Here is a 13,701-nt window from a genome sequence, read left to right as displayed (position 1 = left end):
GGGTTCGAATAAAACTGTCAGAGATTAAGTGTAAAGTCTTACCGTCAAGCCGGCTAAAAATGTGCTTCAAGTTTTGCTCGAAAGGAATTTCTGTCACAGTTGACACAAGACTTTAGATCATAAGGTACCAACATTCCTACACTTTTTTTCAATCTGCGATACTTCTAGAGGATAATTGCCTGAGTTGTATTTGTAGTCTGCAATATGTCTCAGATGTTGATAAAGAAAAATTTACAATTAAAATTAACTATGTAGTGAAGTCGAGATATACGTAGATATTATTTCTGAAGACTGAATTTCTGGGACTCTGATCCAAGCGCAAAATCCTTGAGTCTTTTCCCGTTGATCCTTTTGTGGATTGTGGCAAAATACAACAAGTTGCGCTACTGATGTCTTTCAAAGAAAGGGATTTACTGTATCGTCTGATCATTAGGTACATTTCCTTTCTAAATACATTTATTTCAGCCAACTGTTTTATGATGGTTTTCAGACTATGGCCGTTAATCTGGTTAATCTTGTAAGTCCTTCAGCGGCATGTGGTCCATCCAATCGCCTATTCCGTCTCGTAAAACTCGGCCTTTCTGCTTCTGAAGGTAACATAATTTACTCCAATAATGTGTTTCCCTGGATTTGCTTAAGTTGATTTTGTATCCTCTGTCAGATTCTACAAAGTCTATTTATCATAATCTTCCATTGTGTATTCGGATAAAAATGTCTCAGTTTTCGGTCGCAGGAATAGTAGTTCGGTTGAAATATGTTAGTCCTTAATATCCGGTTTTTCCTTAAAGGCGTTCATCGATAGATCTGATGTCACCTGTTTGGGTAGGCTGAAATTGTATTTCTGACCAAATCATTGGTAACTTACTGAGGTTAACTGGTATTTATAGCGATAGGGAAAATTTCACCAGATACCTGATAAATAGCTTCAATTGATATCTACTTAAAGCACACTTGTCCATATGTTTGATAAGCAAGTGCTTATCGGTTTCACATGCCTGTTTGTGCCCAGCTAAATATCCACACTTAACTGCGTGGACAGTCTCAAGTATTAAAGTTTACTAATTTTACATAAATTTATACGAAATTATCGGCCCTGAGGTAATCTTTTTCGGATTTATAGAACTGAAGAAGCAGTTGTAAGCTACAAGAATTTCGGTGCCATAGTGACTAAGTAGTTTGGTCTGATGGCATTCTTCGAGGACCTGAATACTTTCTAAATAACTACTAGTTTTTTTCCAGTTATTACTGTTCACTCACAATGATTAATCTGTTAGGTGGATGCAAAACACCTATTGTGTAAAGCGATTTTTAGGTCTAAATATTTGTTGTAAGTTTGTAGTATTCAATCAGGCATTTGTTGGACATAGTTGGGCTATTTATAATGTGACTTATTCCAATCATCATTATTTATGTAATTCATCCAACAGGCGCAGTGCTATTCGGCATTTAGCCACATTGTGTGAGGGTTAATAATACCCGGTTGTCCATATAGAATTAAGTGGTGATGCTTCGAATCCTTACGACACTTTGGAAAAGGCTATTCAACGTGGTGACCTAACCGACCGTTAAAGGTTAGACTAACTTTTCCCAAACATCAGGCTGCAACATGTCACAGCGACAAGAATTTCGCTACTTATGCGTGAAGTCATTGGTCAACGGACCTTTGACAACGGCCTATTTAGGCAGTTCTTGTCTACGCTTCTCCAGTAGGTCCAGGTAGTCCTTGTCTCGTTCCAAAATGACGCCGTAAATGAACTGGCTGCATCTACCGATCGAATTCTGCAGGTTGTTAGGACCCTTAACGTCAAGGTTTATCCTGTCAAAGAAAAGCCTCGAACAACACAAAATGATGTCACAGACCTCTGTCACACTTTCACTCATTATCTTGGTATTCATCATAATCGTAGATGCTCTCAAACCCCTTGAAGAAGATCGTCACAAAAAAGATCTGTCTTTAGACCTCGAGAGGCAAATAATCCTGATTGGTGCTGGCATCACAATAATCATGGTAAGTCTTCTATAAACCGCGTTAATAGCAACCATAGCCGTCGGACATAGTCATCTGTCATGCACCACTGATATGATGACAGAAGTTTGTATAGTTATGGTCCAGCTCTGCATTACCATACTTCACTTACTATAATAATAGACTCAATCCTGAAATTGTAGATGTCGTAATATGACTATCTAATATACAGGATCTTATGTGGAAATCAGATAGGTGTGTTCAGTAAAGCTAATGAGATCAGCACCAATGTCGAGGACTTACGGAACTATTTGTTTCTGTGATTTGTTTACCGCTACAGTGTCATGGGATTTGAACCTACAATCTATTGGTTAAAACCACTTTGCCCAATAAATATAGTGATTATATATATATATATATAATTCTTAAGGAAATTGCTATCAGCCTTTAATTTACGCTATTGGTTCAAAATTAGCCGGTTTTGGCATTCTTGTAGTGTTATCATCGATCACATTGTTGATATAACACATCTAGTAACTGGATATTTAAGTAACCATTAAATTGAATCGTACATGTTTTATGAGTTCGAAGTACATTTAAATAATTTATCATCAGAGAACTTCTAGGCTCATATTTTCTTGTGGTGAACCAATAGTACCGGGTTATGTTTTATGTATGAACACTCAAATGACAAATTAATAGTCCTTCAATCTAATATGGTCTGTTTTTATCCACACTCGACCTATCTCCAGTTGTTAAAAGTATCCAAATATTATTTGATAATCATATTCTTATTTCGAGATTCAGTTTACACAAGCTGTTCTTACTGTTTCAGATGAGCATGAGAAGTCAGGCGTTATTGAAGGTGAAAGTATTGCCCCAGGCACGGGAATCGATCTGGAAGTTGAGAGTGAAAGTAAATTGTACTTACTGGAATTCACTTTTTGTTGGTGGTTTCTGTTTATTAAGTTATTATTCAACAAGTGCTGTTTTAGTTATTGTGCAAATTATTTCCCAAATTGTAAAGCTTTTAGAAAAAAGATAAATTTAATCATATAACTTAGTTGTAACCTTTATATCGACTTCATAGTCTGTCAGTGTTATAAACTGAACTGGCGTTATTTCCTAATTCAAAAGTACCATAGTTGTTTACCGAAAAGCATACAGACTTTGAAATTTTAGGCGCAAACTGGGCATTATTGGTTAAAAGTTCTAAGATTTGATTAATAAATGTTTTCTGTGTGTAGTACTATATGTTAATGTAAAAAAATGCAATAGTCACCTGTAATCCGAATAAAATGCAACAATAACGTTAGCGTTAAGATTGTTTATTACTTTCAAGAACGTCTTTTTAATAATATTCAGCTTCAGCCCTGATTTACTCCACCTAATCGACATTCTGTCGACCCGGTTATTAAGCTTCTTGATGCCTGTTTGGATAGAGTTTTGGAATTCAGTGAAGCCAGAAGACGCATTTGACAGCCATTAACTCCTGATATGAATCGTTTGGGCTCTCACAACAGTAAACTTGAATTTCTTGGAACTGTTTGATTTAGGTAACGCGGTAGTTAAGGAAGTGAAAAAAATTTTCTGAAAATAACAAAGTTCTACAGATTTAATTACGTTTCAAACTAGCAATCCAATCAATTGCGGTTATATGACTGCACAGGATTCTTGTAAAGTCTTTGGTAAATTAACGTTTTTGAAGCCTCTATTTGATACTAGATACACTAATTTAAACTATGGTACAAGCTGCGTAACAAATCTTAATTCCTTAATGTCTGTTGATTTTACGTACAGGTTCTACAATGGCTCCTGAGGCAGCTCTATATGAAACTTGTTATGTAACGGCACATAAGGCAGCCTGTCGTGCAGCATCCTTTAATAGCACAGGTAATAAGGTGTAGTATTTTTTTATTTTCACTGTTATTCTGATGGAGTTAAAGTACAATATGAATTTATGTAAATTTTATTAACTACTATATAAATTGTTAGTAGTGTAATTTCTTTAAATTTTAAAAGTCGTCCACTTTGTGATGTTCTGTGCATACACAATGTTGGTGAAGATTTTTACTTTCAATCCATTGCTTAACGATTGCGGAAATCATACCATAGTTCTTTTTGAATGTGTGTGAATCGCAGAACATTAACTCGAAAAATAATCATTATCCTGATCATAGATCAGTGTAGGAACGGACAGGAGTTTACGGAATTGTGTTGATTTTAATATCAGAAACCTGTGTGATTGATTTCAGATATAAGGATGTTTTCTTCCAAATCGTTTCTCCTCCTCAGCAGATTTGTGGCCATATTTTCCAAGATTTCTACTGTGAACAATCTGAACACTGTTTTTGTAGATTTTTTCCCATCCATCTGCTTATCATTAAGGCATTTATTTAGATGCAATACCATTATTGTATGAACTGGATGTTGTTATAACTTGTGGCGAAGTGGATTGCCCTGTTAATATAGAACGTGATAAGACCGCTAATCAGATAGCAGCGATTTATCGATTGGACCAGTGACACACGAAACCTGTACGAGCAGTCTAGAGTACTTGTCGGTCCTGCTTTCCGCCTATCTCAGGCAGTTAAGTCCAGAACACCAATAACAGCCTCTGTGGTATGAATAATTTATTTCAAGCATGCTGGGTTTCTATACCAATCAAACTGACCACATCTTACCATAAAATAGAAAATAACATTTGTACAAGATTTGGCCAAATTTGACTGTGAATGTGGGGAACAGTAATTAATAGGCTGAGGATAACTCAAGAACGGAAAATCGTATAGTAATAGTCTATGGGTCAAAATAAAGCTTATAATAAGAGGGATACGAATATGAATAGCTTAGTTAGTTAACAGCTGTACAATATTACTATGCACATAGTATTGGTTCATAAATAGATCCCAAAGTTACCACTCACTATTGTTATCGGGACATAACACACCTCCCCTTTTTTGAAAGATCCGGATTTTAAATTTCGCGAACTATCGTCCCCCATGAAATAGCGTTGGATCCTCCTATTTTCAAGTTACATTCAATGCGATTCTATTTATAACACATTTCCCGCATTTAATAGAGAATCTGTTACAACTGAATGGATTGTGAGGATCGGCAACACTTAATATGAGATCAGAGTTTGATTCTTTTGAAATTTTGTCATCAAATTTATTGGAAACATCACTAATAAATAGTGGGTCACTATGATAATCAGCGTCCATAAAAACTGCACTAGGCTCTTCATTATCATTTGACATATGTGACATATTTTCTGGTAAAAACATGAGAATCTCGACAATTAGATTCGTAAGAAATTTCTATTGCAGAATGATAAGCTCCACTCGTTGCAGCTGCATTCAGTGCACTGCTCAATTTGTTCTCTGTTTCTTCACGGGCGGTTGCTGCGACAGTTTCATGAGCATTTAACACGGCATCGTCATTATGTGAGTTGGAAAAGTGACTATTCGTACATGCTGTTTCGGGGATGGTGGGGTTTGAATCCACTATCGGGCATGTTTCTGAATTAGGCAGTACTGGACATTGGGCATATCTTGAGTGGCTGCTGTTTCGTTTAAATTACAGTTTGTCGAGGATTCATGGAGGCTGCGATCATTTTCCAGCTCTGTGTGCAATCCAAAGATTAATCCATCCACTTCCGATGCATCTGCAAAGCACTGGTGATTCAGCAGCTGTGAGCGTAAATTGACCATGAACTCTAAGTGTCGCTCAAACCAACTGTAATCGATCGGAAGGCAGAGTCATTTTTTGTGTACAAATAATATTTTGAATGTTTAGTTACATTTAATACAAAAAGATACATGATGATGCTTAAGACCGTCAGTTTACGTCAGCATAAAGACGGAATTACTGATCTATTTATCTAAATTATCACATTTTTAAATAACATTAAAAGCCAAGATATATATATATATATATATATATATATATATATATATATATATATATTCAAATAAGTGAAAATGACTTAAAAGTACTTTGTTTCATTTCCGATTGACATAGGTTACATGTCATACGAACATTCTTGTAAACAGCTGATTCAACTCGGTTTGAAAATATTTTCCCGTTTGAATGTACTTTTTTAGTTAAGAATTTTGTGCAAATAACAAAAGTAATTGAAAGATATCACTGTTTTTGTTAATATACTAGTTTATTTTTTTATGACAATAATGCGCAAAGATATTCTTCGGTCTTTCTCCTACAAATTATGTAGTGTTTCGTGCCAGACGTTTACATGGACCTAACAGAAAACATTCGACCTAGCTTTTGGTGTTAAGTTTACTAGTATTCTATATACAGCTTGAATCAAACTAATTCTCCTTTCCAACATTGTATTTACATTAACTGACCTAAAACTTATTGGATTAAGAGTTAACTTTCAGGTTTTGACTGACCACCGTGTCGCATCAGATTGTGATTAATAAAAACCGGTCATTAAATTGTAACTAATAATATGTTATCTGTAGAAATTATTGGCCAGTCAAGAAATCCAGTACAATTATTAGACTGGATAAACTGGTTCACATTTCTATCCAATCTGTGATTGTTTTATGGTGAACTGTCACCATTACCTCTTCAGTTTTCATCAACCACACACAGTGAATTTTTTTATTGGAGTGGAACTGTTCAAGTTTCTCTTGGAAATTATTTGAAATATTTCGATCAAAATATTTCTTTTGTGAAAAATAACGTTTAAATTGTCGACTTCCTATGAATGAAAGGTTGAAGTGTATGCAAACTAACTGTTTGTCGTTCTGTTGTTTTAATTTTTGCTTCTATCAGGTCAGTTAGTTGCAACAGGATCTCACGATTCTTCGATCAAGGTAAGAAGTAAATTAGTTTCTTTTGTATGACCTTTCGTTCTTATGAGCACAATATTATGTTGAAGCAAGTCTTTAAAATAGTGAGATACTCAACAAGTGATTTCTTTTGACTCGGAGTTCTGTACTCTACTAAAAATGGAAGTTAACAGTCTTTTGATCAGTCACTTATGCAACATATTTGGTGTCATGGTCATATCAATTATTACATTTTATCGTATTCAATAGTACAAACTACTGACAAAAAGGGAAAAGCGATCTAATTGGGTAGAACAAATTTCTGTAGAATTCTCAGGGGATATAACGGTAGAGGATACTACGAACATCCTAAATAAAAGTAATCAAAATACACACATTTCTGTTCCACGCGATACATGAGGATACACATTCCGTTTAATATAAGATTTATTGTATTTTAAGTATTTTAAAGCGAACACACATTTTTAATAATTTCTCGTCAGAATTTAAATCAACATTTAAGATTGATTGTTCAACAGAGACATTTAAAACGCTTACAATTCGATTTTGAAATTCAGGTAAATTAATTTTTTTTTTAAATAATAATAATAACAAAAATGTGGTGCACTTGTTCATCACAGTTACTCATTCTTTTTGGATGGAATATATATCTACGTCAGGTGGGACAGGATGATTAGTCTGTTAAGCTATAACTTAGTGGTTTGACTTTTAGTTAATTGGTCACAAGTTTGAAGTCTGAGTCGGTTTGAACAGCATCGATAGCATCGATAGCCTTCACAGACATTAAGGCTTAAGCTCGAGTATACAAACTTGCACTCGACATGTTGCATTACTCATTATTACTATCGCACAGTAAATGGATAGAGTATCAAAGTGATCATTGATGAACTGTCCACGATACTTTAGTTTTTATAGCACCTAGTTTCATACCTTCTTTAACCTAGACAACTGGATAGTAATATTATTGAAGAGATTGATCTTGTAGTAAGCATAATATGTTTTCACTAATATCATTTGCCTACCATTTACTTTGTTTTGTTTTTAAATTATAAATCACGTGTATTTAGATACTTGATGTTGAACGAATGCTAGCCAAAAGTGTCTCACCAACTGACCATTTAGGTCAAGAGACACCTCAACAACAAATGGAGACTCATCCAGTTATACGAACACTCTATGATCATACAGCTGTAAGTTGCATGAGTTTCTTTTTTAGGAAAAAATGAAAACTTGTTTGAAGATGTTTTCAGCTAATGAGTATCAGATAAGATGAAATCTGAGTTATGGATTCTTTTCAACTATTTTCTCCATTGCTATTAATTTTGTTCATAACATATCAAAATATCAAAGTTTTTCTCGTTCAACTTTCCAAACGTCAGATTTAACGAAGTGTGTAGTATTCAAAGTATGTAGTCAGTTGTTTTCATTAACTCCCTTGTTGGACTACGATTATGAAACAATATATTTGAATCATTATCAGAAGGGGGTTTTATGGAGATTTAAGTAATTTTATATAGTTCGGATCATGAGTCAATTGAAGCTAGACCACTATGGAAAACCTGGAAGCAGTAATTCATTTCACTTTAGACATTAACACCGTCGTATGCCGGCTCAGTGGTCTAGTGGTTAAGCACTAGCGCGCGAGACTGGTAGGTCCTGGGTTCGAATCTCACGATGCGGGATCGTGGATGCGCACTGCTGAGGAGTCCCACAATAGGACGAAACGGCCGTCCAGATTTTCCCTGGTGGTCTAGCTTCAAATTGACTCCATGATCTCAACTACATAATATTTGAATCAGTTAGTGTTAAATATAAAGTTAATTAAATCTGAAAATTGATGTCTAGTTGTTATTTCAATGGATAAGAAGTAATCAATAAAATTCGAAGGTCACACAAGTAAAAAGACAATATCCCTGTTTGGTTGTTCATTATGACGTAAGAACTAATGCTATAATGTATAAGCGGTCAAATCGAAATTATATGAATGGGCTATAAAATAAATGAATTGTTACGTCGAATTAATTATAACTATAATAATATGTATTTTGAGGCTATGAAGACTTGTGTATTTCAGGTGGAATTTCGTTATCTGAGCTGGGTGGTTTGTTCTTGAAGCTTTCATCGTCCTTCGAACAATATCATTAGCACAAATTTCGTTTAGAAATGAGCTGTTCATATTTTTCTACATATGACTGACAGCCTGTTCAGTCATATGAAGATTAGATCACACAGCTCAGGGAATAAAGCCACTAAAATGCTATGTTTGGTAGTAATGTTTTATTCAGTTTGCAGTATTCAGCAGGAAATCCTGAAGCCATATTCGTGCTAGTTAGCGTTGGCATATGAACAATCTTGGAGTGATATAAGCTTTTCTTGTAAAGGAAACTGTAAGACCCTAGGTAAAATAAATATGATGCGATAAGGTGGTCATACTAACAAATAGAAGCAGATAATCTAAAAAAAAGTCTGAACAATCCACTGTTAACTAATGCTTCTGATGTTCTGAACTCACCCTGCTATATTCAGCTGTACACGATTGGTGAGTCATATGGAAGTTACTTATTGTTCTCATATTTCATAACTTTCGTAACAATAGTTCAATACACAGATTATACAGAATCTCCACAAAACTACTACTACCATTGATTTTTAACTATTCAAGAAAGATCACATCTTAACATTAGTGTTTATGCTGAACTTCGCTGCATTATCGCTATATTTGCGAAGAATATATATATTCATTTTATTAACGATTGCCAAGTTTTTCGCCAAACAAATTGAAAGTACAAAGTTAATGAAACTGTCTATGCATGCCTTTTTGAGGAACACTGTATTTCTGAAAGATTCAACCATATTCAGTCTAAAAATATATTTTTTTGCTGTTCCTTTTTCATATACAGCACCCTGAAAATCATTCTTGTTAGTTTATTCTCAGGAGAACCTCAAAGCTTTCTATAAATACCCACACATTGTCATTGTTGGTTGGAGTACTAGTAAACTTTCTGAACTTCCGATTGTTCAGGTCTAGTTATACTGTGAATTCCTGTTTTCAGTTGTTTATGTTAATACTCCTGGATCTTAAGTTATATAGCGGGGTTCTATGCTTAATAGCTTTAAAATAATAAACTTTCTTATTTACATAATTAGTTTGCATTCGCCACTGTACAGTACTATTGAGTTATATGGTATGCCAAAAGTAACCAATTATTATCTTGAATCGTACCAACCATTTATTGGTTTATTTAAAATCTACGTCATTTTCGCTGTACATTACTCTGTAATCGAATACCTTGACCTTAATAAGAATTTCTATTCTTTTTCTAAATGCCAGAAGAAAAAATAACTACGAAATCTCTCCAGATCATATGATGATTATCATTTAAAACCAAGATTCTATTCCATTTTTGTATTGATTTTTTATCGTCATTATCAATAATATTTATTTATTTATTTAAACACATAAATATTGGCACAAACGAGCACCAGATATATATGCGCCACACAAATCTCATTTGATTCGTGTGAGGGCTGTGATACTGCCCGGGTGCCCAAACCTAAACAGTTGGTTTTCTTAGGGGGCCACACCCGAAGCCTTTGACCTAAAGATCTGATTCACAAGGCAGTGTTGCATCGTAAAGAGATGCAGTCCCATGGTAGCCGGTGATCAACGATTGATTCATACGCCATTTGTTCCCTCAGGATACTGGAGTCCGTGTCCACCAACCCGGTTAAAGCACCGGACATTCGCTTTTCATCCTCAATTTTGTAAACAACACCCCCGCCACTGTGAGAAGGCAGTGAGTAGGACTTCCCTGGTAGAGGCTATATACGCGTGGCCATGTGAGAGCATTTCGAGAGAGAGAGCGGGCTCTTCCCACTCTCGGCCGTACCAGGGTATTTGGGGGCTAATGATATCTACAAGTAAATGTGTGAATGTATGTTCATTGTAAAGAAAATACGATTTTTTAATTATGAAACCATTACATACATACTCTTAGCAACGTTTTACAGAAAGATTAGTTAATAGGATATTTCTTTTCATAATTTTTCAAACTCTTGAAACTAATAAATCACAAATACTTAGTAGATTTCTAGTGTAGACAATTTATAATTTGGTTCTTATGTTTTATTGATTTCTTAAACTGGATAAAGTCAATAATAGAAATATTGGTTAGAATCAATCAGTGCATTATAAAACTTTCATATTTTCCTTTGTAGTCTTCCGACAAAAATAACTGTTTGAAATTTTAGTTGTGTAAGTCACAGTCAACTTTCATCATATAGATAACTTTAAAATTCTAATAGGTCAGTAAGTCTACAACTATGTGTTCATCATTTACTTCACAGTGTAGCTAGCGTGTAAGCTAATCAAGTAAATACATCTGCTATTTTACGTATAATTTCTGGATAAGAAAGATATGTTATTGGCCTAGATCTAAATGTATTTGTATGTGGAGACAGTTTATTCGTGTGAAAGGAACCGATTTGTGAGTAAAAATCTTTAGTTATGTTTGAAGATATGATCCCAAAATCGGTTAAGCACATATATACTATTGAATAGGATGTTTTGGTTTCATGAAGCGAATTTTCTATTGCAAGCATGATTTAGTGGTGTTTACATTTTATACATACACCAGCAGTGTATAGACCTGTGTGCAGTAACTGAGTTGTCTTTTCTTATAATGCTTATCAGTCTGTAACAAATTCTTATATAAATGTAAGGTACTAGCTATAATATTTATTCTATTAGGGAATGAATTTCTATAGTCGACTCGTAGAAATACAGTACAGTTATGTGTTTCTTTTTATGTATTTGCCACTAAATAGAGTGCATATACTGTTATTGTCCAATCTGACTCAGTCACTAAAACAGACTGTGCATTTGTTCACGATTCAGATCAAAACTGAGTGGGAAGCTTTATTGTAAAGAGTCAATGTTCATAGATCTCTATATATGTTATCAAACGAACCGAAATATGTGTGAGATGAACTTGGCTAAATGGACAATTCATTTAGCTACTCGTGCTTTCACATAATTGCTGCCTTTATAAAGCAGCTTTTCTTAGTCTCTCTCAATAAATCATCATAGCAACTCCCATCTTTTAGCGTAACACAAGCTAGGAATAGAATAAAAGGGCTATATTCAATGTCGTATTTAGATCAAATCTAGAAGTTTCTTACAAAACGAATAAATTATGTAAGACTTAATGATAAAATATTTAATAATACAATCATACGTAACAATAAAACATTCTTGTACTTTAGATAGATATTTTTGTTCACTCCTTAGGAACCTATTATTGAAAATTAAGTGTATAGTGCTTCTTTTTCTAAGTTTTACGAGTTTCTTCTCTTCGACAATCCTAACCATTTTACGAATATAATCAAATTCAAAACCATCCCATTTATCTCTAATTGTCTTTTTTTTAGTTATTATCTAAATGAATTTCTTATTTGTTATTTTATTTTTGTGTTTATACTAATAATGTTTCTAATGCATTTCAATTAGTGGTTTGTGTACTTTTGTAAACGCCCTGTTTTTCATTCGAAAGATTTTAATAGTGTTTAAGCTAGATTTTGGATAAATCTTATTTCATATTCTGTTTGCCTTTTATTTATTGGTTTAAGTTATGACAACTTGGGCCAATACATATTTATACCCTACTCTGCATTGACCATGACTGATCGATTTATTATCTGCGGTTATCAGTAACGCTTTAAGTATTCAATGTGTTATGTACAGCTCTTTCAACCGTCTTTCTGTTCATTTATTAGGGTGTGATTTTCATTAGAAATTCGTCAGTATAGCGCAGTTTAACGTACTAGTTGACATGCACAATATCGTCAAAGTTACAGCTTGAAATGAAATTTCCAATGAAAATCACACTCTAGCATGAAAGCAGTTTCGTAATAAATGAACAGAAAGACGTCCAAAAGTGCTGTACATAACACGTTGAACATTTTAATCGTTGCTGATAACCACAGACGATGAATCAATCCGTTGAGCTATGCTATACTGACGTGTGCAAAACAGATAGTTGTAGATAGTTCCAGATACTTGGGGAAGAACTCCTTATTGAAAATCGCACTCCGATATTGAGCGCTCATTTAGTAACTGAACGGGAAAGCAACTGTAAGTACCGGTTACAACTCAATAAACATTTCAAATGTTGCGGATAACCTCAATCTACTTATTCGCTATAGTTTTATCAATTGCGCTTTCGCAAGATAGTTTTTGTCACACAGGTTGACAAATCAACTGGTGAACCATTGGAAAAAGCAACCTATGGGCTCTCTGGACAGATATTTCATTATAATTTGAAATTAATATGGTACGTAATGTTTGTGTGCCCAACGACTCCACATTAAGGTATTAAGATATTGCCTCAGAATCGTCATTAGTTTCTATTCTGCGTCATGTCTGATAAAGTCTCAATTCCACTAGGTTGCACTACCTCTCGGACCCCAACCAGGGAATCATGATAGACCGACAGAAGTCAGTCCTATACAGCTTTTTCCATACCCTAGGGCCATTTAATAAATTGACCACCTTGTCGCTTTCCTATCAGTAAAGTATATGCAATATGTAGGTCGCTAGGATATGACATCAATCCTCCAGGGACAATGAGGATCGCACAAAAAGAGTCGTTGAATATCATCAACTGTATAGGGCAGAAGTGCTCTCATCGACGCATTGTAAACCCGACTCTTTGCAGCCAAACTAACATCGTGACGGTACCAAATGTGGTATAGGTTGGCTTAAGCTGCTCTAGCTTTGACTTTACGTAGGTTTATCTCATCTGACACGCCATCATCAACACACACAGCTACTCTGATACACGAACTGAACAGATTAAGACATTAAATAGGAATAATATATTTGTAAAATCTCAGCGAATGAATTTGTAGTAAATC

The 13,701-nt window shown here is 34.5% G+C and overlaps 1 protein-coding gene across 1 annotated transcript in view; it reads left to right on the top strand.

The window, feature by feature from the left end:
* Positions 1-370: 370 nt before the first annotated feature.
* Positions 371-13,701, top strand: part of Smp_045250 (hypothetical protein) — a gene marked incomplete at its 3' end in the record, with an annotated part of 23,171 nt that continues 9,840 nt past the window's right edge. Inside the window, exons 1-6 of the mRNA XM_018795680.1 lie at positions 371-433; positions 466-593; positions 2,802-2,882; positions 3,767-3,859; positions 6,770-6,810; positions 7,854-7,976. Coding sequence (XP_018649969.1) covers positions 390-433; positions 466-593; positions 2,802-2,882; positions 3,767-3,859; positions 6,770-6,810; positions 7,854-7,976 — 510 coding nt within the window. The 5' untranslated portion in view covers positions 371-389. The remainder of the gene's footprint in view (positions 434-465; positions 594-2,801; positions 2,883-3,766; positions 3,860-6,769; positions 6,811-7,853; positions 7,977-13,701) is intronic.

This window comes from Schistosoma mansoni, chromosome 2 (genome assembly GCF_000237925.1).
Source record: "Schistosoma mansoni strain Puerto Rico chromosome 2, complete genome".
Classification (NCBI taxonomy): Eukaryota; Metazoa; Platyhelminthes; class Trematoda; order Strigeidida; family Schistosomatidae; genus Schistosoma; species Schistosoma mansoni.
This window is presented reverse-complemented; position numbering and strand designations above follow the sequence as displayed.